This window comes from Acanthopagrus latus, chromosome 17, assembly GCF_904848185.1.
Source record: "Acanthopagrus latus isolate v.2019 chromosome 17, fAcaLat1.1, whole genome shotgun sequence".
Lineage (NCBI taxonomy): Eukaryota > Metazoa > Chordata > Actinopteri > Spariformes > Sparidae > Acanthopagrus > Acanthopagrus latus.
In genome coordinates, this window is record NC_051055.1 from 145,388 (window position 1) to 171,492 (window position 26,105).

Genomic DNA, 26,105 nt, shown 5'->3' on the forward strand with positions numbered 1-26,105 from the left:
TCTCTCAGGCCAGCACGGAGGTGCTGATGCATGCTTTTATTTCTTGTCGTTTAGACTATTGTAATGCCCTGCTCTCTGGCCTTCCCAAAAAGAGCATTTCGAATCTACAATTATTACAAAACTCAGCTGCACGAGTGCTGACGAGGACCAGAGGGCGGGAGCACATTACACCGGTTTTAAAGTCACTTCATTGGCTCCCCGTGCGTTTCAGGTTTGATTTTAAGGTTCTTTTACTAGTTTTTAAATGTCTTAACGGTCTTGGGCCTTCTTATTTATCTGACCTGCTTTTAGTCTATCAGCCCCCACGGACCCTGAGGTCCTCCGGCACCGGCCTTTTAACCATACCACAGGTTAGTTCAAAAAACCATGGGGAGGCGGCTTTCTGTTGTTATGGGCCCCGACTGTGGAACAGCCTGCCGGAGAGCCTCAGGGTCGCAGAGACTGTAGAGGTTTTTAAAAGGAGGCTCAAGACCCACCTTTTTAACCAGGCTTTTAATTGAAATTTAAATTCTTCTTAATTCCTTTATGCCGTACTAATCAGAGCACTTTTATTTATTTATTTACTTATTTATTCTTTTATTTATTTATTAATTTAAATCCTTTTTATTTTATTTTATTTTATTTATCTATTTATTTATTTTTTCTTTTACTGTTTTAATCTCTCATATTTTACCCTTTAGTCCCTTGTCCTTTTAGCCTTTATACTTATGTTTTAGTCCCTCGTGTTTTCAGCTTCTATGCTTTTTGCTTTATTTTACTGTTTTAGTCTGTCAGTTCTTAATCTCCAGTGTTTCCTCCTGGGGGCCTGCCGGGCTGGGGGTGGTCTCTGGTCTGGCCGCGGGGGGTGCTGTCCCATGGACGGCTCCGGCCTGGGTGACCAGAGGGCTCTGCACCTTGGTGTGGGGCCTCCTGTCTGCCCGGGTTGGGGTGGTCTCTGTGGTGGTGCTCCCTGCGGCCTTGGCCCGACATCTCTCCCGGTGTGGCTGGCTCCTGAAAGGTAGCTTTCTCCATGCACCAGGTCTCGCTGCCCAGCCATGTCTCTTTAGTGACAGCTACTGTATGGGTGTGTATTAGTGTGTGTGTGTGTGTCCGCGTGCATATGTGTGAGTGTGTGTATGACTGTGTATGTCTCTGTCCATGTCTGAAGGGGTGGGAGGGTTTGGGTTCTTTTATCTATCTTCTCCTTTTTTTATTTTGCTGTTTCTATTTTTCTGCTGTTGTTTGTTTATTTCTGTGAGGCACTTTGAGGTACTTCACAAGTGTGTAAATTATCAAATTTAAAAAAATATGTGTTTAATATATATATTTGTTTAGTTTGTATTCAATGTTGACATGTACACTTCAATAAAGAATTTCAAGAAGTTGATGAGGCGTCTGTCTGTCTCGGTCTGTCCTCGCAGGCGGCGGTGTCCGTACCAACCGGTGCCGCTGGGAGGCTCTCGCGGCTGCTGAAGCAGCTGTGTGCTACCCGCCAACTAATATCCGACGAAGACGCAGCAGCAACAGCAGTCGCAGTGTTGTTTGAGCAGCGCAGTGAAGGCAGCAACATGTTCCGGACAGTGTTTTCTCAGGTCCTGTTCAGACTCAACAGACTGTCGGCCCGTCACTTCTCGGCGGCCGCCATCCCAGCACCCAACACCCAGCCCGACGTCCACTACAGCAAGGTAGGTGGTCTCAGTGATCTGCAGTTGGACATGAGCCAACTGCGCAATCAACAGGTGTGTGTGTGTGTGTGTGTGCGCGCGCGCGCGCGCGGTTGTGCTGCTGCTGCAGAGAAACAAATCCGTATGTTGAGCGTGAGTGCACAGAGAGGACTCAGCTAACATGGACAGTTGTGGTCAGTTACCGTCTGTGTGGTTTTAGTGAGGTCCACACACACAGTAGCGTTAACACGAACCTGATGTGTGTGACCGCTGAAGGAGGAGAAACCAGTGTCACTGTGTGGCCGAAGACTCCCATAGTGAACTACAAGCTGGAGGGATAAAGTTCATGTGTTGAGCTTAAGTTGTATAATTCATTAATTATTAACAGTGCCCTCCTCATGACCAGGGAGCGCCGACCGCTGTTTCAAGGGTCATTTCTAAGCTAAAGAGACATGCAAGACGATTTCGAAGAAATTCTGCCAGAATTATAGTATTTACAATATTAGTGAGGTAATAATACAAACTGTTTCCATAAGTGAAGAAACCAACTGTTTTCAGGGGGAAAGAAGGTAAACTGTGTTGTCCTTTAACCCTTTAAGGTCATTTTGCTTACTCGCTTGAAAATAAAAGTAAATAAAAGTCATAAAAGTTTATTTAGTTTGTTTAAGCAGAAATTCAGCCAATTAACATCTTCCTTTGCTCATTAACATATATTCAACAAACACAAGTGTTTGAGGTAGAGTCCAAGTCAAGTCTGGTATGTATGGTTAGAATGAGTGTTCTGTCATCTGCTGCATGCTATCTGGTCTGCTTGGAGCACTGCATAGTTATATCGAAGAAATTCAAATCATGTACAGTATTGTCATCATGCCTTTGCCTATTAGATATACAGTTTATAAAAAACACTGTAAATACTTTATACAAATGCTAGTTGCTGTAAAATAGAATAAAATACTGAGGCATAAAAGGTGTATAAGGTGTGAGGGGTTAAGGTGCAGTATTTACAGTAATAATCATTTAAAGAGGATTACTTGTGTGTTGTGGAGTGAGCATTGTAAAGTCTGATGCAACCAGGTAGGAATGATTTCCTGTGCCATTTCTTTAGGCAGCAGGTTGAATGAGTCAGTTGCTAAAGCTGCTCTTAAGCTTGAGGAGGGGTTGACAGACATTGTCCATGATCGCCAGTAGTTTTGCCGGCATCCTGTCCTCCACCACCACCTCCAGGGTGACAAGCTTAGAGCCAACAACAGACCCTGCCCTCTTTATGAGTTTGTTCAATCTGTTTGCAGGTGGTTCTCCCCACACCACTTAAAGAAATGGAAAAAAAAATTACACACAATTAAATCTATCCTTTTAAAATGAATAACTGGGGTTTGCTTTTCAACATAAATACACAGCTACATTAGCTAAATGGAACACTGTTGCAGCCAAACTATCTTAAATATACTGCAAGTCCAAAAACTAGTGATATTCAAATATGAACAGTTTTGTTCAAAGAGAACTATCTACCATTTGTTAAAACTAGTACCTTTCTTTGTGTGACAAAAATAATTCCTCACATGAATATAAAACTTATGTTACTTTATCCATTATCAAGAATTACAGCTAAGCAATGGCGGGCCAATACAAATGATATGTTTTTTTTTCAGCTTAAGTACTATTTCTTTGACAGTTTGCAGCCTGCAAACATTAAGTCACACATTCACAATATCTACCGTGCTGAATATTTTCCGGGGCGGCTGTAGCTCAGCGGGTAGAGCTGGTTGACTAGTGATCGGAAGGTCACTGGTTCAAATCCCAGCTCCGGGCAGGGCTGAGCTGCATGTCGAAGTGTCCTTGAGCGAGATACTGAACCCCACATTGCTCACTAGTGAGGGCCCTGCGACGAGCTGGCGACTTATCCAGGGAGTACCCTGCTCTCGCCTGAGACATGGCTGGCATTGGCTCCAGCAGCAACACCCCGCAACCCCATGGAAAGGGATAAGCGGTTCGGACAATGACATGACATGAATATTTTCCAGCCGACATCTGAAACATGTGAACCGGTTTGTGATGATGCAGTTACAGCCCTGTAATGATTCTTTTAAATGTTTCAGCTGTTCATCAACAACCAGTGGCATGATGCAGTGAGTGGGAAAACCTTCCCCACAATCAACCCAGCAACCGGGGAAGTCATCTGTCAAGTGGCTGAGGCTGATGAGGTAAACAGTCTGTGTGGTGGGGAACATTTAGTGGAACTGGATCAGCCACATCATGCACATCTATCTATAAATCAAGTGTCCTGTAGTTTCTATGTTTTATATCATTTTGCTGTTTCACATGGTTCTGTCAAAACATCAGCTATCTTCAAAACATTTTTTCCAACTGAATAGAATCTGTCCTAAAATCACTTTTTAGACAAACTTCTGTTATCATCTATAATTGTTGATACAAGCATTACCATTCATAGTCCTTTTACCTCCAATCTGAAGTACCTCAGTACACATACTTACTGTAAACTTGTCATTAATCAGGTACTGCATAGCAAAGGGAAGCGTCCTACAAGACTAAACTTGGAAGTGTCAAACATCTGCGAGGAAAGACATCATGGAATGTCCACCATCTTGTAATTATTATACAAGTTACAGGGCCAAAAGAGAGTATTTAGTTTGTTTGTTTTCTGCCAGTCTACAGCTACACTTTAGTCCAGCAGCTGGGGCTAGTTTGCCATTAAATCTCAAAGAAATGGTGAACTCATTGTGCTGCCACATTAAACCATGAGCACTTAGCTGCAGACGGATGGACCTCTGCATATGCATGTGCCAGATTAACCTCCGAAAAAGCAAGGGATGTGCACCAGAGGTTTGTCTTCTTCATGTCATTTTTTCCCCTGTCAAGTAGCAAAACAAACACTCAAAGTTTATCCTTAGAAATATATTTCAAAAGTTAAAAGACTCAGATATGTTAAGTTTGTAGTTATTACAGATTTTCAAATTGACTCAAAGTTAATTCAGTAAGTCCAATTCTTGAAAATGTAAAGTTACAGGTTTTAGTAGTTAGTAAATATAAGATTGAATTAAACAATGCTTTAAGAAAATGCCAATTCTTTTAAGTGTTGTTATAATGCCTCAATCAATTATGACACTGCTAACACACAGCCTCATCTTGCTAATCTCCCTCTCTGATCTATGATTCCTTTAGTAATTTGAGATACTCGATAACTAAATTGATAGCTTAATCCAGGTTAAATACAGCACACTGTTTCGCACGGATGATTATTTCTGGTACAAAATGTGCTTGTTGTATAAAGCCTTACTCCAAAGACTCAGTCACCTTCCTGAATTTATCTAGACCTCAGAGCAACAAGAAAAGATGGATCTGAGGGTCTCAGGGAAAGAAGGAATGAACACAGGACAGTAAAAGAGGGCTTTGTGTAGAGTAGCCAGGATGTCTTATTTTCTAGTCTGAGTCAAATTTCCGGCAGCAGAGGTTTGGATGAGCTGTTGGGGGAGAGGGAAACTTTACTGGTACCAGAGGGCAGGAAAAATGTAATCTGATGGACGGGATATGGATGAATGTATAATAATTTCCAGAGTTTTGTAACAGAGAAATCCTCTGATCCTTGAAATATTTCTGAGATGGTGGAAACCAGATCCAATGACTGAATTTTTTAAACTAAACGGAGGTTTTGATCCAAAATGATACCAAGCAGTGTGGAGTTACTGAATAGGACAGAGAACCATGACTGTCTGATATTTGGAAATTTGTCCAATGACCAATATCTCTGTTTTATTAGCTTTTAAGCAGCAGCAAAGTTTGTGACATCCACTTACGGATGTCATGAAGGTTGTGGCATGAACTTCCTCTCCTCTGCTGACCTCCTCCACATAAACACATATGGAGTGGACTCCAATAACACCTTGGTAGTGAGCAGAAACATGTAAACATGTAGAAAGAGATATTTGAACGTCCCCTGTCCGCAGTCTCATTCACACTGCCGGTTGGATGTGGGTATCCTGCGCAAATTCTCCGCCTCTGTGTGAATGTTTTGGAGGTGGCGAGGGGTGAAATTTTGCTCTGACACTGATCCGCCTCTGGAGGTAGTAGGGAGGTACAGTATTGACAAATCGACCCAGTGTGAATGGATAAGCTGGCTGCATGTATTGAAGGCGTGTTGATCTGAATAGTCTGTAACTACACAGATCCTTCACTCAACTTTAATCTTAAAGAGAAATGTCCCACAGAGCAATGGTTCATGACCAAACAAAAGTAACATAGTAACTGTAACTGTCTTTGGCAACTTATATGAAGAAAAAAATACTGCAGATATACATAGAGAAGTGTCTGTCCTCATGTCTGTCCTCCCGCCTGTCCTACTGACTTTTCGTCACATTTCTGCCCGAAAAACAGCATCTGTCCCCCGCAAAAAAAACAAAAACTTTAACTCAAGTGTTTGTTGTAAAAAAAAAAAATTTAAAAAATCACTGTGACGGTCAGCCTCCAGACTGAGACTTCAGTGAACTTTCCCCCAGAAAACGGCCTCCCTCCCCACAAGTGACAGAGTCAGACAGCGTCCTGTTTACTGATGGCGATTAGGTAATTTAGAGCAAAAAACGTAACTCTGTCACATTCCAGGATGTATGATGGGTCAGGATCTCAATAACAACACATTATAACAGCATTCATATGATTATAAACAGTCAGTGGGATTAGATTAACAGGAGGACACCAGGGAAACACCTTGAAAACACACAGACGTCATCATCCCTGAGCCATCTCTACAAATGGTGATGGTTTCGCAATATTGTAATCTACACTGTGTTACTGTGACACAATTTTTTTTTCAGTAACTCTGTTACTCTCCACTTTATCATCCATTCATTTGATGATTGATGAAAGTTTTCAGCTATACAGGTCATTGTAATTGAAGTGCTGTATTGTAGAAAACTGAACTTGTTTCAGTTTCCTGAAGACATTTCACATCTCATCGAAGAAGTTTCTAAAGTTCTAACTTACTGGAGGAGCTGCTGGCTTTTAAATCCACCTATGTCAAACTGGAATGTCCGTCTTTGAACAGAGGAGGTTACTTATCACCCACCTACAATGCTGCACTGAGTTCTCTCCCCAGACAGCTCATCAACCCTTCACACCTTGGCTCACCTAGCCTGGCAACCAACATGAAGGCCGGTTGGGTCAATGACCCACAAGTGGCCCTGATGACTCTGAAACTCCGAGCTCTAACTTGTCCTTAATGACTCTGTAAGGGCACTCCCACACAGTTTTAAGTTGAAAAGAGTTTAAAAGACTGCAGCTCCCCTCCAGTTAGTTAGAACTGAAGACGCCTCTGATGAAACATCTTCTAGGAACTGAAACATGTCCAGTGGTCTATTATAGCACTTACTTTGTAGGGCTTCTGTCCACAGAAGTACTGGAGTGTGTCATGTGTGAGAAGGCCTCTTCTCTCTGTGGTTCAGTTAAATGAAGTCACTATCTGAGGATAAACACTGAGCATGATGTGGTGTCATATTTATTTACAGGCAGATGTAGAAAAGGCAGTGAAAGCAGCACGTGACGCATTTAGACTGGGGTCACCATGGCGACGGATGGATGCCTCTCATCGCGGCCTACTACTTAACCGATTGGCTAATGCCATTGAGAGGGATGCTGCCTACCTCGCCGTGAGTTATTTAAAAATGTTGAAGCACTGCTAGAATATCTATCTGTCTATCTGTCTATCTATCTCTGTCGTGCTTTACTTGAATAAGAATAGTCACATGAGTACAGTTACTTGAATTAATAATCTTCCAGATGATCAAAAATGCACATCTCTTTCTTGTCACATATGTCTTCTACACAGCTTCTCATATCATATCATATATTGTGATGTTGCACAACTGCAGTTGGTTCAGTATTTTACATAACAGGTAACTTCATACTGTGCTGTTGCCGCAGGAACTGGAGACCTTGGACAATGGAAAGCCATATGCTGTGTCCTACACAGTGGATATACCCAATGTGGTGAAATGTCTCAGGTATGCACAAAGCCAAATGCCAATGCACAAGCCAGAAAGTTCATGGTATTTTAGAGCAGCAGCCTTTATTTAACACTGCCTTGATATTTCTTACGAATAGCTGTGACTTCCTCAGTCTAGTTGAACGATACTGCTGTATGAAAGCCTTTGATGATATCTCATAGCTAAGACATGAGTGAAATTTAGTATTTTTGCTTTGAACTGATAAGACCACAGATACTGTCTAAACTCGTTGTGTTCAGGTACTACGCAGGCTGGGCTGACAAATGGGAAGGAAAGACCATTCCCATTGACGGAGATTATTTCTGCTACACCAGACATGAACCCATTGGTGTGTGTGGACAGATCATACCCGTAAGTGAACATTACTTTTGTTGTCCTGTAACTTTGCTCTCTGGGTGATTTCTCTTTTATTGGGTGAGTGAAGGATCTGTTTAGCTATCAGACTGTGAACACTATCAGATCGATACACCCCCATTCTGCACCTTTGGCTTATCCATTCACACAGATGCTGGTTTGCTTCTGCTGCAACTCTGATACTCCCTCCAGAGGCGCATCAGAGCTGCAGTGAAACTGTCCCCCCTCTCTACATCTGAAACGTACACACAGGTGTCAATGTGGACAATCAGCGCATCATTCCCTCACTCAAAGGGCAGTGTAAATGGGGCTAGTGTCTGATGTATCCCGTCATATCCACGTCTCTCACATGCATAAATACACTAATGGGAAAATATATAAGTAAATAATGGGTTTCAGGAGTATAAGCTTCAAATATTCTCACAGAAAGAAAAAAGCCCTAAAATGGTTCACAGGACAAAGTTGAAGATTCCCCAAAAACACATATGACGTGATTGGTCATATGATGGTGATAAATACATATTGATCAGAACAATCAGTAACTATAAAAGTAAAGGAGTGTGAAGCTAAACTGTGTAGTTAATCAACTGAAAATGGAGAAATAACTCCTTTTTTTTTTATTTTACAGACATAATGCAGCCATGTCTCTATTAGTCGACAAAGCACATCCGCTAGACAAAGCTGAACATAGATTAACTTGGACTTACTCAAGTCACCTGTTTTTATTCTTTGTCAGACAGGCTGCAATTGAGGTGAATGGGAAATGGAACAAATATTGGTAGACCAGAAGTCTAATGTGATCTTTATTATTCTCTAATCTTTGTCTCATCCCTCTCTCCTTCTCTCCCTGCAGTGGAACTTCCCTCTTTTGATGCAGGCCTGGAAACTGGGCCCTGCCCTTGCAACTGGTAACACTGTGGTGATGAAAGTTGCAGAGCAGACACCACTCACAGCACTCTATGTAGCCAGCCTGATTAAAGAGGTACTTTTTTATGATACTCTACGCTTCTTTATTAATGGGAATTTACAAGAAAAATATCAGTGATCAGAAAATAATACAACAGATCTTTAATGGTGGCATTTGTAATAAATGGCTCAAATTCAAAGGCAGCTCCAAAACTGCGAGGGGCAGCATAACTGCTTATCCCTGCTGCTCACTATATCTTGGACTTAATGCTCTTTGCTGTAGCTGCCATAAGCAAATATAATAGCAAGTCATAGACACAACAAGGCTTAGCCGGTTGGACAGCAAACTGGGACTGAATACAACCTCTGAGCCCAACGGGTCAGTGTGAAGACCGGGAATATAGCACAGAGGTGATTTACAGTGGTTCTGACCAAGACCGTGACTTCAGGGATGAGAATTCATGGCAGGAGGGGACAGGAAAGGCTCGAATCCGAGTACAGCCCAACTATGTTCACGTCTCACTCTCTGAAATGGGGATTTGGGGATTTTACGCTAACTTCAGTAGACACCTCTGCAACACAGAAGATAGACATCTTTTACATAATCAAAATACCCTATACTCTTTTAGCCTCTGTGTTTGACGGACTTGTGTTGAAGCGTGCACTGGTCTACTTTTTGTGTACTCAAATATAGAAGTGTCTGTTTATGATTGAGTTGTACATATTGAAATAGCTGTGTGTGCCAGGTTTTATATTCCTTCTACAACAGTGTGGACTATCAGTGTGAGCCATCCTTTAAACTCCAGTTGCAGTGAGGTTGATAGGTTTTTGATATAGTGTGTCTACATCCTGTTAGTCAGTTATAATCATGAATTGATGAAAATGTATCTGAAAATCAAAAAACACATAACATCTCAAATCTGAAAACTAAACACATGCGCATGTCCTCTGAAAGTTGATGAGTCAGTCAGTAGAAGACTGATGTTGTCAGTCAGAGTACAGAAACAGGATAAAAAATAGAAGCTTACAAAAATTAAAGGCACAAAACTGTAATTATGGCCTCAGGCTTTTGTTGATGTGTTTCTGTTTGCAGGTGGGTTTTCCTGAAGGTGTTGTAAATATCTTGCCTGGCATGGGTCCATCAGCTGGTGCTGCTATTGCTAGGCACATGGATGTTGACAAGGTGGCTTTCACTGGCTCCACTGAGGTAGGACAATTCTCTTGTTTTTGCAGTCTGTTGGTTGATTACATGCTGTATACATACTAAAAAACTGAAAATAAAAGTAAGGACTGGTTCTCTTTCTGGGGGCTTGACCCAAGTAATGTTGTGTGATATGCTTTTGATCATGGTTGCCATGGAGACAGAAGTAGCATGATCAGGAAAGCTTCCCTAACCAGTCATCCTCAGCAGACACAGGTGAACAAGCACCAAAAGAGACTGCTTAAAGTGAAACACTAGCCAAAAAGCAACCTAGGGTTTATTTGTGAATGCATATGAGTCAAACCTTTGTGTAAAAACATAATTACGACAAAAGAGGCACTTAAAGATTTACTGTAGTTTCGTTTTTGGGCAAGCTGATTTTCAATGGAGTGCAGGGGCACTCTTGTGCTAGCATCAAAATCACTATTTTTAAAACACTAAGAAGGCTCCACACAACATGAATCTTTGCTCGTAGTATCACCAGGGTGCTAGTGTAAGAGTGCCCCTGCACTCCATTGAAAATCAATGGGATGGAGAGAGAAACTAGGTCTTTCTTCACTAGACAGAAGACTTTTCTTGACTTGAGGATATTGACGTCACAACTCTTTGGTAGCATTGGTGTATAGATCCCTCCATTCTGCCTGCCCTCATGACCCGAGTCTTGTCTGTGTAATTCAGGAATTTTATTGCTCTTATCGTTTACTGTGCTACAGCCTTGTTGATGCTGATTCTGTGCACTCTCTCAATCAGCAGCCACCCAGGAAAGTTACCTCCACCGACTACCTAAGGTAGCCACTTCTCCATAAAAGAACACAAATCTGTCCCTTCCTCTCTATGAGGCGTACTAGACCAAGGATAGAACAGCAGCTTCCAATTTTCCAAGTTGTCTGCTTTAAGCACCAACTCTTCAATGGCCACTTCATGTCATTAGTCTGTGCCAGCAGGGTCACGATCACATCTTGATTGGTGTAAATTCTGTTTTTAGTTTCTGTGATATGCAGCACATCTGATGAGCACCTTGAATGTGCTGGTTATTTTTTTCATTGCACTAACTTCACCAATTTCAATCAGCTTCAACCAATACATTTATTTTAGCTGAAGCAAAGGTTTCACCGTCTGTTTCTTTTCTTATCTGTGTCCATCAGGTGGGTCATCTGATCCAACAGGCTTCAGGTGGCAGTAACTTGAAGAAGGTCACTCTGGAGCTTGGAGGAAAGAGTCCTAACATCATCTTGTCTGATGCCAACAGTATGTATCCTATTTAGATATTTATTAAGCTGAATTTACAAAACATTCTAATCTTGATGTTGAACATTTAAATCTTGGTCTGCAAATGTAAAACTGAAATGTCAGTTTAGTGCATCGTGGTGGGGTGTTTAGCTCATGTTAATGGCATTAATTATTCCATCCATCCAATTTCTTCTGCTTAGCCGGGGCCGGGTCGCGGGGGCAGCTGTCTGAGCAGGGACACCCAGACTTCCCTCACCCCGGACACTTCCTCTAGCTCCTCCGGGAGGATCTCAAGGCGTTCCCAGGCCAACCGAGTGACATAGTCACTCCAGTGTGTCCTGGGTTTTCTTCTGGGTCTCCTTCAGGTGGGGCATGCCAGGAACACCTCCCGGGGAAGGCGTCCAGGGGGCATCTGATATAGATGCCCAAGCCACCTCAGCTGGCTCCTCTTGATGTGGAGGAGCAGTGGCTCTACTCCATTACCCTGCAGAGGAAACTCATTTCGGCCGCTTGTATCCAGGATCTTATTCTTTCGGTCATGACCCAAAGTTCATGACCATAGGTTAGGGTAGGAACATAGATCGACTGGTAAATCGAGAGCTTCGACTTTCGGCTCAGCTCTCTCTCTTCACCATGACAGACTGATTCAATGATCGTGGCTGCTACACTGATCTGCCTGTCAGTCTCACTCTCCATCCTTCCCTCACTCGTGAACACGACCCTAAGATACTTGAACTCCTCCACTTGAGGCTAGAACTTTCCCCCAACCTGGAGGGATCAAGCCACCTTTTTCCAGTCGAGAACCATGGCCTCAGACTTGGAGGTGCTGATCTTCATCCCAGCTGCTTCACACTTGGCTGCAAACCGCCCCAGGACGTGCTGGAGATTCTGGCTCGACGGCGCCAATAAGACAACATCATCTGCAAAAAGCAGAGATGGAATCCAGTGGCTCCCGAACCAGACCCTCTCCCCTGACTGCGCCTAGAAATTCTGTTCATAGAAATAATGAACAGAAACGGTGACAAAGGGCAGCCCTGCCAGAGTCCTAAATGCACCGGGAACAGGTCTGACTTACTGCTGGCAATCCGAACCAGGCTCCTGCTCTGGTCGTACAGGGACCGTACAGCCCTTAGCAGAGGGCATCTGACCCCGTACTCCCAGAGCACCTTCCACAGAATGCCACGAGGGACACGGTCAAATGCCTTCTCCAAGTCCACAAAACATGTGGACTGGTTTGGCAAACTCCCATGAACCCTCGAACACCCTGCAGAGGGTATAGAGCTGGTCCAGTGTTCCACGGCCAGGACTAAAACCGTATTGTTCCTCCTGAATCTGAGGTTCGACTATCGGCCAAATTCTCCTCTCCAGTACCCTGGAGTAGACTTTCCCTGGGAGGCTGAGGAGTGTCATCCCCGGTAGTTGGAACACACCCTACGGTCCCCTTTTTGAATAGAGGGACCACCACCCTGGTCTGCCATTCCAGAGGCACTGTCCCTGACTGCCAAGCAATGCTGCAGAGACGTGTCAGCCAAGACAGCCCCAAAACATCCAGACACTTGAGGTACTGAGGGTGGATCTCATCCACCCCCGCTGCTTTGCCACTGAGGAGCTTCCCAACTACCTTAGAGACTTCGGCTTGGGTGATGAATGAATCCACCTCTGAGTCCCCAGCCTCTGCTTCCTCTATGGAAGGAGTGTCAGTGGGATTGAGGAGATCCTCAAAGTATTCCTTCCACCGCCTGACGATATCCCCAGTCGAGGTCAACAACTCCCCACCTCCACCATAAACAGTGTTGGTGGAGGGCTGCTTCCCCCTCCTGAGGCGCCGGATTGTTTGCCAGAATTTCCTCGAGGCTGACCGGCAGTCCTCCCCCATGGCCTCCCTGAACTTTTCCCAGACCCGAGTTCTTGCTTCAGCGACCACTCGTGCTGCCACATGCTTGGCCTGCCAGTACACGTCAGTTGCCTCAGGAGTCCCCCGAACTAACCATGCTCAATAGGACTCCTTCTTCTTCGTGGGAGTTGAAGACCTCCCTGACAACAGATCCAACTTACCACCAGGTGGTGATCAGTTGACAGCTCAGCCCCTCTCTTCTCCCGAGTGTCCAAGACATATGGCCATTGAACTCCAGCCTAGGGTGTCCTGGTGCCACGTGCACTGATGGACATCCTTATGCTTGAACATGGTGTTTGTTATGGATAAACTGTGACTAGCACAGAAGTCCAGTAACAAAACACCACTTGGGTTCAGATTGGGGAGGCCGTTCCTCCCAATCACACCCCTCCAGGTAACACTGTCGCTGCCCACAAGAGCGTTTAAGTCCCCCAGTAGAACAACGGAGTCCCCGGTTGGAGCACTCTGCAGTACCCCTCCCAGGGTACAGGGTGTGTTGGCATTAATTGTTGATTATTGTTAAATCAGAATACATGCAGCCAGTGTAGTGCCAAAACTACTTGTCTATATTAACAATTAACTGCCTTTTTACTAAGCTAGGAGGTGGAGTCTTAATCAAGGATGAAACAGCTGGTCTTCAGGTCAAAGGCATTTATTTCACATAGCCGGATACATGCAGTGAGCTCTCCCGGGATGAACTGATTTCTCTGTCTGATGCTTCCCCTTACCATACAGTTCTGGTCCGGGGTTTTCCACGCCCTTGGATCCTCCTCCTTTTTGGATCAATACCCTTATCCATGATTAGTTTCCATTTTTGGATTATACTGGTGAAATATCTTCTAAATAAGGTCTTAAAAATAAAGCCAGACATCCCCTTTTCTTTTTTTTAACTTAAACTTTTTATTGAGTTTTCACATGTATAAGGCAAAACAATACAGCAAACAAGGTACAATTATAAGGCAAAAACAATACAGCAAACAAGGTACAATTTGGGGTAACAATAATGACAGAAACAGACTGTCTGGAGATACTACTGAACGAATGCTAAATGGAATAGTGGACTTCTGTCCACTATTCCATTTAGTTGGTGTCATGTCTCATATAAATGTTCCATTTTTTCCATTTTTTTTCAAATACATTCTCTTTGAGTCTCAACAGGTATGTCAGTTTTTCTATAACATGGATTTCCCGGACAATTTCCAACCACTGCTCCTGGCTTGAAGTGTTCACATTGAGCCAGTTTATTGTGACCGCTTTCTTGCTTGCTGCGAGTAACACTTTGTCAAGTACAGATCTTTTTTCATTACAACCTTCTCAATATTCCCAAGATACATCACTGGAGAAGTATTTGGGATTTCATATCCCAAAACATTTTTCACAACTGAGTTAACATTTTGCCAGTATATCCTAATTTTTATACAATTCCAGAAGATACATGCACGGTCAGCTTCATTGCCCCCACATAATCTACAGCAGGCTTGTTGTATAGCAAGTTGCCTAGATTTTATCTTTGGTGTTATAAAATAGCGAGTTAGGTTTTTCCAGCCGAACTCCCTCCATATTAATGAATTTGTTGATGTACATTGTGTCTCACACATGTGATACCATTCCTTCTCTTGTATTTGGATGTTTAGTTCTGCTTCCCATTTTACCTTTCTATAAAGTGTTGATTCCTTCCTGCTCTCACCCAAAGCTCGATAGAAAGTAGAGATGGGCTGGGACCCCTTCTGTTTGTATGAATCGATAATAACTCCCATCACCTTATTTATAGTTTTATTTGATCTTATCTCTTTTGTGAAATAATCTCTCAACTGCAAGTATCTATAAAAGTCTTTGTTTATGAGGCTTTACTTTGTCTTTAGGTCTTGGAAACTTGAAATTGTCCACCCTCTGATACTGTACATATTGCTGTCACACCTTTTCATGCCCATTCTTTGAATGCTGGATCATACGTCCCTGGCTTAAACTTTAAATCATACGCAAACCACCTCAGAGTGCATATATCCCTCTTGAGTTTGTATTTTCTTACAACAGTGCTCCATATTTCAAGTTTAAATGCTACTATTGGGTTCATAACATGTCTCAAAGCACCTATCGGATGTTTATCCCCCACCAATATCTGGGTTGGAAAGCCCTGTTCTTCCCTTTCCACTTCTTTCCATTTAGACTCGTAGCCAGGTCTACACCAAGAGGTCAGGTACCTAAGTTGAGCCTCATAAAAATATTCTGTAAAGTTAGGTAAAGCCCCCCCCAGTGAAATACCATGAGAAATCAAGTAACTTTACCGATGAGTTTATCACTAAATACGTTTTACTTCTCAAAATATCCCAAGTAGCAAACCCTTTTTTTAAAGTATTTTCAGCAAATAAACTGAATTAAATGAATTCAACTGGGTGCGTACTAACCCTAACCCTTCTTGTGTGACTGTTGTGTTGTGGGCTTGTTGCATCCAGGTTATGGTTCATGACCACATTATAATCTCCCCCACATATCAAAATACCTTCAGTTTCTATAGCAATAGTGTCAAACAGAGTTTTGAAAAAACATTTAGTGCTTTCTGGTGGGGCGTATACATTGATCATTGTCACCATTGTGTTTTCTAGCTTTCCTTTAATCAATACAAATCTTCCTTCATTGTCCCGAACTTCTTAAAGACATTCAAATTGAACTGCATTTGTGATAAGAATAGCCACTCCCCTCTTATGGCTAGGTCTGTAGCTACTATAAAATGTATTCCTGAAACCAAAGCGTTTTAACTTTTCATGCTCTTGTTGAGGCAGGTGAGTTTCCTGCAAAAATAATACTTGAGCCTTTGATTTTTTCAATTTAGCCAGGACCTTGCTCCTCTTGACGGGATTATTCATGCCATTTACATTAAGTGACACCAGTTTTATATGATTATATGGCATTTAAATGATCCAATCCCGTGTTACATTCTTTAGCCTCCAGACAACTTAAAACTGCACTGACCTGAACATCTGGACAACGTGTGCTAACTGAAAAAGACAAAGGAAAAACATTTAACTCCCAAGCTGGGGTGATTCTTTGTCACCCTGGGTCCCCGTTGGTAGGCTGAAGGGAGATCCTCCTCCAGGAGGGCCCCTCACTAGAGGTGAAACACGCAGTTTCACACATCCAAGCCGTCCAATGACATCCGATGGCATGTATTTCGTATTCCAAATGAAGTCTTTAGCATTGGACTGACATGTTTTGACTCCACGTACCAGCGTAGAAGAAAAAAAAAGAAAAAAAAACAAACAAAATTATATATATATATATATATCTGTTACTACTCATAGTGTGAGTGAAATAATCAAATAAGAATGACGTGTGGTTATTTTTTTCTTTTTTCCCCCATATATAACAGTTAAAGGGTCACATCATGGGCAGAAGGGATATATCAGTCAAAACATTAACTTCTCACCGCTGGTTTCTTTAAGGGGCCAACCAAGTTTCACAATCTGTGACAAGATTAGTTGGAGGGAATCCGCTCAAACTCCAGTAATCTTTGCCTCGCATGGAGTGCAGTGTCTGTGCCCCTCTCCCCGGCTCGCTGCCATGTCGAGGCCCAAAGAAGCCTCTCCATCTTCTGGCTCGAGTCCTCGGCGCTGCCGCCTGGTATTTTCACTGAGTAACCTCTCTTCCTCAGCTCTTGTGCATTCTCGTAAGTACGTGTTCCCGAGTCCCAGCGAATGCGCATCTTGTCCAACGGAGTCTGGAAACAAATTCCTTTCTCTTTCAGGAGCCTCTTTATCCCGGTGTGCTTCTGAATAACTTCTGTGGCATAATCATGATCAAATGACAGGCGTCGCCCTTCAATCATTATTTTCTTTCCCCAGGCTTTTTTCAATACAGATTCTTTGGTATTAAACTCCAGAGAATTTACCACTATAGACCTGGGTGGTTGGTTCCCCTCTGGTTTACGAGCTAAAGTTCTGTGAGCGCACTGAATCTGCAGCCTATTGTCCACTGTCAGTGCAAGTTCACTTTTCAGAAGTTGCTCCACAAAGTCAGGCACGGAGCTGCCTTCTATCCCTTCAGGTACGCTGTAAATGTGAATGTTATTCCGCCTAGACCACCCCTCCATATCTTTCAAGCATTGTTTTCTGTCTTTCCATGGATTTGATGAGCACCTTCTTCATGTCCATGTTAGCCGACTCGGTCTCATTGATCCATGCTTCTGCTTCATTCAGCCTGGTTTCATTGGCCTGGATCCGAGCAGAGTTAGCAGAAAGTTTTTGGTAAATTTCCTGTTTGAGATCTTTGAGTTAATTTTTCATGTCTTCCTTAAGTTTGTCTTTGAGAATATGTAGATCCACTTTATGCTCAGTTCTGAAGTCACGCATTTCCTTACTGATGCTTTGAAGCACCAAGCACATGTTTTCCACAGGGTTGTCGTTAGCACACTGAGTATCGTCCATCTCTGGTTCATTCTTCCCTTGTTGAATGTCACGTTTCATTTGACCCCTAGTTGTTACTCCCCTATTCATTCCAAAGTAAAAATCTACTATGAACTGCTCAGCAATAGTGAATATAGGGGGGCTAATTCTGACTAATTCTGAATCGTGAGCTCAAGCTCATGCAACCATCTTGTCGTCTCGCTCCACTGGAAGTCCAGACACCCCCTTTTCATCCCCCTCCCTTCCCGGGGACTTGGGGGTCATAATCTCCATATACAGTAATTGTGACTCCATTGTGCCTATTAAGGAATTACTTCTCCATTGTTTATCCATCGCAGGCCTTTCAGGTACTTTCCTTCTACACACACAGAACAGCAGAACACTTCTAAACAGGGTGATGGTATTACAGGTCAGATTTTTAGACACTACACCAGACAGCAATTTGTTTTATTTTGTGTGATTACATGCAAAACCGCTGCTTGTGTCCTCAGAAGTGTGCCATGTTGCAGCTGTAAGCGGCTGTACTGGCAGTAACTAAAATGTACTGTTTTCTCTTCAGTGGAGGATGCCGTGGAGCAGTCCCACTTCGCTCTCTTTTTTAACCAAGGCCAATGTTGCTGTGCTGGCTCTCGCACCTTCGTCCAAGCAGACATCTACAATGAGTTTGTGGAGCGGAGTGTTGAGCGAGCTAAGAGACGAGTGGTGGGAAACCCTTTCGACCTAAAGACTGAGCAGGGACCTCAGGTAACACACACACTCTTAACAACTTTATTTTGATCAAGAAAACAAGATCACAACATATGCCATTACTGACAAAACCCTTATCTAATTCTTTATCTGAAAGGGCGTGAAGAGCAGACCCCTGTGCCCCAAATTCATTACTTACCCTGATATGAAACTATTATTTGTAGTCTTTTCTTTTTAAGTTATATTTTATTGATTTTAAATTTTCATGAAGGCTCAAATGTAAGGGAAAGACATTAAAGAACAAAAAGAGTATAAAGCAGAGAAATATACATATATACACAGACACACTTTAACATTTATCTACTAGGGGAGTCACAATCTCGATTGTGAGTCGGATATCGATAGGATTTAGCCAAGCCCCCAGTTTCATGTCCAGCAGGCGTGCCAAGAGGGGGAAAAAAACACAGCATGTTGTAGTGTAGCGAGTGGATTCACATTGGATCTGGTGTTGAAAAAGCAGGTTTTCCCATTAATTTTGATTTAATTTTAAATTAAATTAATTTTAATCTGGTTGACTGCAGTGGTGCATGCGGTTGTGACAGAGTCAACTTTTGAAAAAAACACAGCCCAATGCACGTGATGGTGGTCAATTGCATAAGATGGCGATCAGACTAGGACTGAAGCCACAGTGGTGTGTAAAGTGTCTTCACTCAGTTTGTCTTTGTGCACCAGTTTAAAACCGGTTGATGCCGACCATCACTGTAGGAAAGGCATGTTCAACCTACAGTGGCAGAGGCATTAATGGAGATCACAAGCAGTGTAGAATGGGTCAACAGCGGGGCATGTTATTCGGTATGGATAAATACTACAGGGGGTACAGGGGGAGCACAACAGACATTTCTTTGTGCAGCGTTAAGTTTCACTTTCACTTTCACGTTCGATCTTGTCCACCAGTTTAAGACAATGACATGACTGTTATTGACTGAACAGGTCTGACTTACTGCCGGCAATGCGAACCAGACTCCTGCTCGGGTCGTACAGGTACCGCACAGCCCTTAGCAGAGGGCCTCCAACCCCGTACTCCCGGAGCACCTCCCACAGAATGCCGCGAGGGACACGGTCGAACGCCTTCTCCAAGTCCACGAAACACATGTGGACTGGTTGGGCAAATCATTACCTTAAAATCAAATTGTTAAACCCCTAATACCTACCCCACAAGCTGCAAGCTTCATATTGCACAGGGGGAGTGCCCGTATCCTGAAGAGTGTAAATACTCTGGCATGAGCTCTCACACACACGATTGCTGTTCTGTCTGTGCTGACTTGTCCAGGTTGATCAGGAGCAGTTTAACAAGATTCTGGGCTACATCAGCAGTGGAAAGAGAGAGGGAGCCAAACTGATGTGTGGAGGGGGAGTGGCTGCAGACAGAGGATACTTCATCCAACCTACTGTGTTTGGAGATGTCCAGGATAACATGACCATTGCCAGGGAGGAGGTAAGATGGAGCAGAAGATTGAAAAAGAGAAATCAAATGAAATCCAATACAATGTATTGCACTGAGTCCTTAAAGGGATATTCCGGTGTAATGATATTCACTGAACTGCGGAACTCTACTGCACTCGGTAATCGACTCGCAGGGCTTCCCCACAACAAGGAGGCTTCTCGAGTGGTAAGTTTTGTTTATCTTTTCCGACATAACCGGCAAAGATATCAAATGTTTGATGCCTCGAAATATGTGCTGGGACCCTATTTGTAATGGTGCTGAAGTTTGGTGCTATTCTAAGCATTACTTGTGGCTTTTTGGTGGCGATTTATACTTGGATCCATTTGCTGCAGTGTATTGTTGTTGTGCGGTTGTTTCTGAGGATGCTAAAACTACGTAAGCTAGTGGTCTGCAAACTTTATCTGTCGAGGGCGGGTCATACTCGGTGTCAAGGTGTGTTAGACTATGGATTAAACTTACACCGGAATATCCCTTTAAATTCAAACAGCAGTGTCGCTGATTCAAGCTAATGGTAATGCAGTCTATATTAATGTCTAGTTAGTCAAAGGAAACTATTTCGTAAACTCTTCAGTGACACTAACCTCTCTGTGAGCCAATGAGAATAGAGTATGATCACCAGATGTGATACGTATCCCTTCCTTTTTAAGGAATCGGAAGCAGAAGTGTAGTAGTCAAGACCTAAACCAAGACCAGGTCATGACTAAGACCAGGGTGTATCTAGACCGAGACAGAACCAAAACTTTGATGATATAAGACCAAGTCAAGATCAAGACCAAGACCAGTGGAAGTCCTACACTGCATGACACATTTACAATAAAATGTGGAACCTGGAGGCCTTAGGTACTCCTAAGATTGATCTGAAAGATCCACAGTCATATTAAAACATCCACAGACAACAAATTCAATTTCCTCTTCATTCACCACTGCTATTGCCATGTTTTTCACAAGTGTGTACCAAATGTCTTTCAACATGATTTTTTTCAAGAAAGTCCCTGACATGAACCGGGAGCCCTGAGTTTGCATGGAATGACCCAATACCCTCCTTTTGTATAAATGTTAAATATTCCGAACTAACCGGTAAATATTGGCAGGGTGGATATTGAGAAGGACTTGTGGTTGACTAGACTAGAATGTCCGTCACTCAGGTTTCCTGCACAGTTGTGAGTTGAATCCTACAACACAGGCTTGTTTTGAGAAGAATGCAAGACATCACCGTGGCCCACTTGGAAGAGGGGCAGGCATTTTGCACCTACTTTGGAGTAGGTACATTCTGAGCATGGCTCGAAGTGCCAGTGGAAAAAACCATTTGAGGAGTCCAACTTGCAGGTTCCTGGAAAAGGATGCAAGGTCTCATTGAAGGACTTACCCATATCCATTAGACAGGATAATGAGATTCACCATCAGATTCTTAAAGCTTTGGCTGTCTGGGTTGACACACCTCTTGAGTGTTGCGTGGCAGTTTTGGACAATACCAGTGGTGTTGCTGGGATGTTGGTTTTCCTTTTTTTTTTTTTTTTTTAAGTCACCACCTTAACACAGTGGAGGAATTTGTAAGGAGCTCAGACAACTGAAGGGAGCTTAAAATAGAACAAATTCAAATTAAAAGAAACAATCTCTGCTGGTTTTGTTAAACCCCTAATACCTACCCCACAAGCTGCAAGCTTCATATTGCACAGGGGGAGTGCCCGTATCCTGAAGAGTGTAAATACTCTGGCATGAGCTCTCACACACACGATTGCTGTTCTGTCTGTGCTGACTTGTCCAGGTTGATCAGGAGCAGTTTAACAAGATTCTGGGCTACATCAGCAGTGGAAAGAGAGAGGGAGCCAAACTGATGTGTGGAGGGGGAGTGGCTGCAGACAGAGTGGCTGCAGACAGAGGATGTTAGTGCCCAGTATCAATCTAGGACAAATGGGGGGCAAGTGGGTTGAAAACGAGGGGTAAAATTTGGAAATGGGACTAGAATGTCTCCTGGACCCCAGGGTGCAGTGATGTGCACATGATTATAGAGGGGCAGGGGCTGAAAGTCAGAATAGGGCGGTATGTGGGTGCGCAAACATTTTTTTCAGGCCTTAATAACATAATGTAAAATTAATAAACAAAGTACTTAGAGAAAGCCAGCTCCATAGCTATGTATCCTGTGTAGCTGTGAGTGATTATTGTCAATGTGAGTTTATTCACATTATCATAATACTGAGGAATAGAAGACATACAATTCAGCTGTAATTCTTAAAAAGCAATGAAACACTTGTTTATTGGAGGGCAAATGCAAACTAGAAATACATGTTACTAATCTAAAAATGTGACAAAACCAAGAAATGATTATTGTGTCTGCTACTGTGACTGTTAGTAGGAACAGCAATGTTTACAACAGCAAAGTCACAGTAAACTCAATATCTGGGAGAAGTTGAAGATTTGTGGCAAGATTAACAGCCAACACTGACAGCTGTCATATTATTAAATTATTCTTAACTCTCATGGAAGGCGACTTATTAGCCCCTAAAAGAAAGTTATGTTAATGGATTTATAACTCAAAAAGGTTCAAGTCGCTCCACTGTCGCGTCTCATCTCATTTGTGCTGGTGGAGATGTCGATGAGGCAATAGCTTCTCTCTCTATTTCTCTCGCTCTCCCCCTCTCACTCTACCTCCCTCTCTCTTTCTCACTCTCTTTCTCTCTCCCTCCCCTCTGTGCGAGACAGAGTGGAGCCGCAGCGGACAGAGAAGTGGCTTTATAGGCTCAACACACACAAAACCGTATTACAAGGAAATGCGTGGTGTTTTTATACCACCATTTTTTTAACATCCCTTTGCATGACAGCAGGGGTCGACAATATAAATGGCCCTGTGGCCCGGAAGTACTTTTAAAACTGTAAGGGCCACCAGAACGCTCCAAGCACTGGCCTGGTGGGGCCAGTGAAAAATAATGCATTGAAAATAGATAACAAGTAAAAAATGTAATAAATCTAATTTCACGTTAATTCCCCGTGATTTGCAATGATTTCTGTGAAATAATTTCGGTAGCCAATTACCGTTATTAGTGTTATGAGATCCCGACCCGATCAGAGATAGACGTCTACTTTCTGTGCGCAGCGAGCGCTGTGCCCTGGGACGTCAGCACACCACTTGCAAGCAACTGTAGTGTGCACAGCTCGCTCGGTCCTGTGGAACGCGTGCCGCTCGCTCATTGCTGCTGATTGAAGGTTGTCACTAGAGCCAATAAGAACCTTTGTTTCGGTACCGTGAAACTTTGCCCTCAGTGCGCGTTGTGTCGCGTCATGTTGGGACCGATGCGGACGTTACACGCAGGCCAGAGCACGTGCTGGGTCTCGGTGCGGCTACAGTCGAGCTCGCAGTCCGTTTATATGAACGCAGCCGATCCTGGAGCCGCTCCAGCTGCTCAGTGTGCGCCACAGCGGTGGTGCGCGTTTAGACCATAATACATCCATGGTTTGGAGCAGAGAAAAAACAAACGTGTGTAAACACAAAATAGAGCTGAAAAATGAAACACTGAATTAGTTTTGAAAAGTGAATGAATGAGAACAACAGTTCTATCATTGAGCTACTGGAAGATAAAAGTGATGACAACATGACTTTTCGTTTGTGTTGAGGCATATTTACCATTTTAACTCTGTTTTACTTCATTGTTGAAGCACAGTGGAGCTTAAACACAAGTTTGATGTGAAACAGTTTATTTATTTATTTAAGTAGCCTAATTAATTTTTTTTCTTGAATCATGGTATCGAATAAGTATCGAGAATCATGGAAATTTACTAGTATTGTACTAGTATAGTACCTGGCCCTCCACTATATCCTCCAGCACCTGGACTCTACAGGAACCTACGCCAGGATCCTGTTTGTGGATTTCAGCTCTGCTTTCAACACCATCATCCCAGCTCTGCTACAGGAGAAGCTCTCCCAGCTGAACGTGCCTGACTCCACCTGCAGGTGGATTACTGACGTCCTGTCTGACAGGAAACAGTGTGTAAAGCTGGGAAAACACATCTCCGATGCACAGACTATCAGTACCGGATCCCCCCAGGGCTGTGTTCTTTCTCCTCTGCTCTTCTCCCTGTACATCAACAGCTGCACCTCCAGTCACCAGTCCGTCTACAGGTTGGAGGTTGACCACCTGGTGACCTGGTGCAACCAGAACAGCCTAGAGCTCAATGCTCTAAAGACAGTGGAGATGGTTGTGGACTACAGAAGGAACTCAGCCTCACCTGCCCCCATCACCCTCTGTGACTCCACTATTGACACTGTGGAGTCTTTCCGCTTCCTGGGAACAATCATCTCCCAGGACCTCAAGTGGGAGCTGAACATTAGCTCCCTCATCAAGAAAGCACAGCAGAGGATATACTTCCTGCGGCAGCTGCAGAAATTCAGTCTGCCAAAGACAATGATGGTGCACTTCTACACAGCCATCATTGAGTCCATCCTCACCTCCTCCATCACCATCTGGTACGCTGCTGCCACCACCAAGGACAAGGGCAGGCTGCAGCGTGTCATTCGGTCAGCAGAGAAGGTGATTGGCTGCAACCTCCCGTCTCTTCAGGACCTGTACACCTCCAGGACCCCGAGGCGTGCAGGAAAGATTGTTGCTGATCCCTCCCATCCCGGTCACAAACTCTTTGAGACACTCCCCTCTGGTAGGAGGCTGCGGTCCATCAGGACCAAAACCTCACGCCACAAGAACAGTTTCTTCCCGTCTGCTGTCAGCCTTATCAACAAGGCCTGAAACCCCCCTGACACTCCTCACACTGCACTGACTCTACTGTCACACTGACAGCACCATAACTCTATGCATTACATTAATGCTCAGCTTGAACTACCTATTCATTTGCGCATTTTCATTTGCACATTATATCTTGTAATTGTTCAATGCCAGCTGGTCTGCTCCTTTTACCCAAAAAACAGATTGTGTATATATATTTATATTTGTTATATTTTCACTTGATAGTTATTTGATGCATGCACCAACATCACCACAACAAATTCCTCGTATGTGTAAAATTGTACTTGGCAATAAAGCTTTTTCTGCTTCTGATTCTGATTCTGATTGGTATCATAGAAAGTTCCAGCCTTGATGGCTAGACCGCAGGAATTGGCGGGGATATGTTCTTTTTCGTTTTTATGGGGATTGGTACCTAACATTGTCCTGGGCCACTGGTTAGAATGGTGAGGCCAGTGATCTTCAAAAGATTTTCCTTACTGTCTACCCCTGGACGGGAATTTATTTATTCATTCATACAAAAAACACACAGAAAGGACACTTTTTAATACGAGGCAAAATGGGCAGGGGCTCAAGCACCCCTTGGGCCCTATGTGTGCATGTGCCTGCCAGGGTGGATGTGAAGTTCCATCCCGAAGGTGGAATTACATTTCTCATCTGCCCTAGGAACACCTTGGGAGAGAGCTGGAAAGTGTTGCTGGGAAGAGGGACTTTTGGAATACTCTGCTCAGCCTACTGCCACTGCAGTCAAACTTCATATAAGTAAGAGCAGTGGATCACCTTACTATCACCATGTTATTATCAAGTTTTTTCAAGGTCTAAAGCAAAGCCTCAGTGATCAATATGAGGCGAGTTTTGGAGATGGGCACTACAGCACTACCACACAAGCAGTTTGCCAGGTCCATAAGATGCAGCCATGAAACTGAACAGGTGTGCATTTGAGATACGAAAATCAAGGCAGAGTTCAAATTTGGGAGTGGTCTTGCATAATAATTTCATCTCCCTATAAAAGCAAGGAATCTGTGTAAATGTGTGTGTGTGTGCGCGTGTGTGTGTTCCTTAAATATCTCTGTGGATCAGGATTAGACCGACCAGAGAGTTTCCACATGGCTGCTGCTTGGTTCAAGGGTGTGCAACATCGCATTTGTTTGGACTGCAATGATACCGTTAATAATTTATTTCATAAATGCTTTACCAATTCCGCCAGCATTGCTAACTGTAGCCACCACAGTCACGTGTGCACCAGAGCTAAAACCCACGACAACAATCAGATTTATACCTGCAGCGGCGCGAGCTGGACCAGGATTTTGCCGGTGGTTCGGTCCCGTTCTGTGCATCTAAACTAACTGTTGTGAATTAATAGACTAAACGAGTCCGGACCGAGTCTGTTCGGGTCTGAGGAGATCCAGAGACGCGCGGACAACAAAGTGGAATCGGAATCTGAGGATGTTAGTGTGTAGCTAGCTGCTAGCCGCTAGGCCACACACACGGCCCACCTCCCAAGTCAACGGATGCACCGGCAGCTCCAAAAGGGTAAATAAT

The 26,105-nt window shown here is 43.5% G+C and overlaps 1 protein-coding gene across 2 annotated transcripts in view; it reads left to right on the plus strand.

Moving 5' to 3' along the window:
- Positions 1-1,470: 1,470 nt before the first annotated feature.
- LOC119006796 (aldehyde dehydrogenase, mitochondrial-like) overlaps positions 1,471-26,105 on the plus strand; it is a 28,553-nt gene continuing 3,918 nt past the window's right edge. The window contains exons 1-11 of one of the 2 annotated variants that reach the window (XM_037075868.1): positions 1,471-1,664; positions 3,740-3,844; positions 7,160-7,300; positions 7,575-7,654; positions 7,897-8,008; positions 8,865-8,993; positions 10,011-10,124; positions 11,264-11,366; positions 18,202-18,386; positions 19,660-19,824; positions 25,230-25,325. In XM_037075868.1, coding sequence (XP_036931763.1) covers positions 1,548-1,664; positions 3,740-3,844; positions 7,160-7,300; positions 7,575-7,654; positions 7,897-8,008; positions 8,865-8,993; positions 10,011-10,124; positions 11,264-11,366; positions 18,202-18,386; positions 19,660-19,824; positions 25,230-25,325 — 1,347 coding nt within the window. In that variant the 5' untranslated portion in view covers positions 1,471-1,547. The remainder of the gene's footprint in view (positions 1,665-3,739; positions 3,845-7,159; positions 7,301-7,574; positions 7,655-7,896; positions 8,009-8,864; positions 8,994-10,010; positions 10,125-11,263; positions 11,367-18,201; positions 18,387-19,659; positions 19,825-25,229; positions 25,326-26,105) is intronic. The other variant, XM_037075867.1, reaches the window with a different exon arrangement.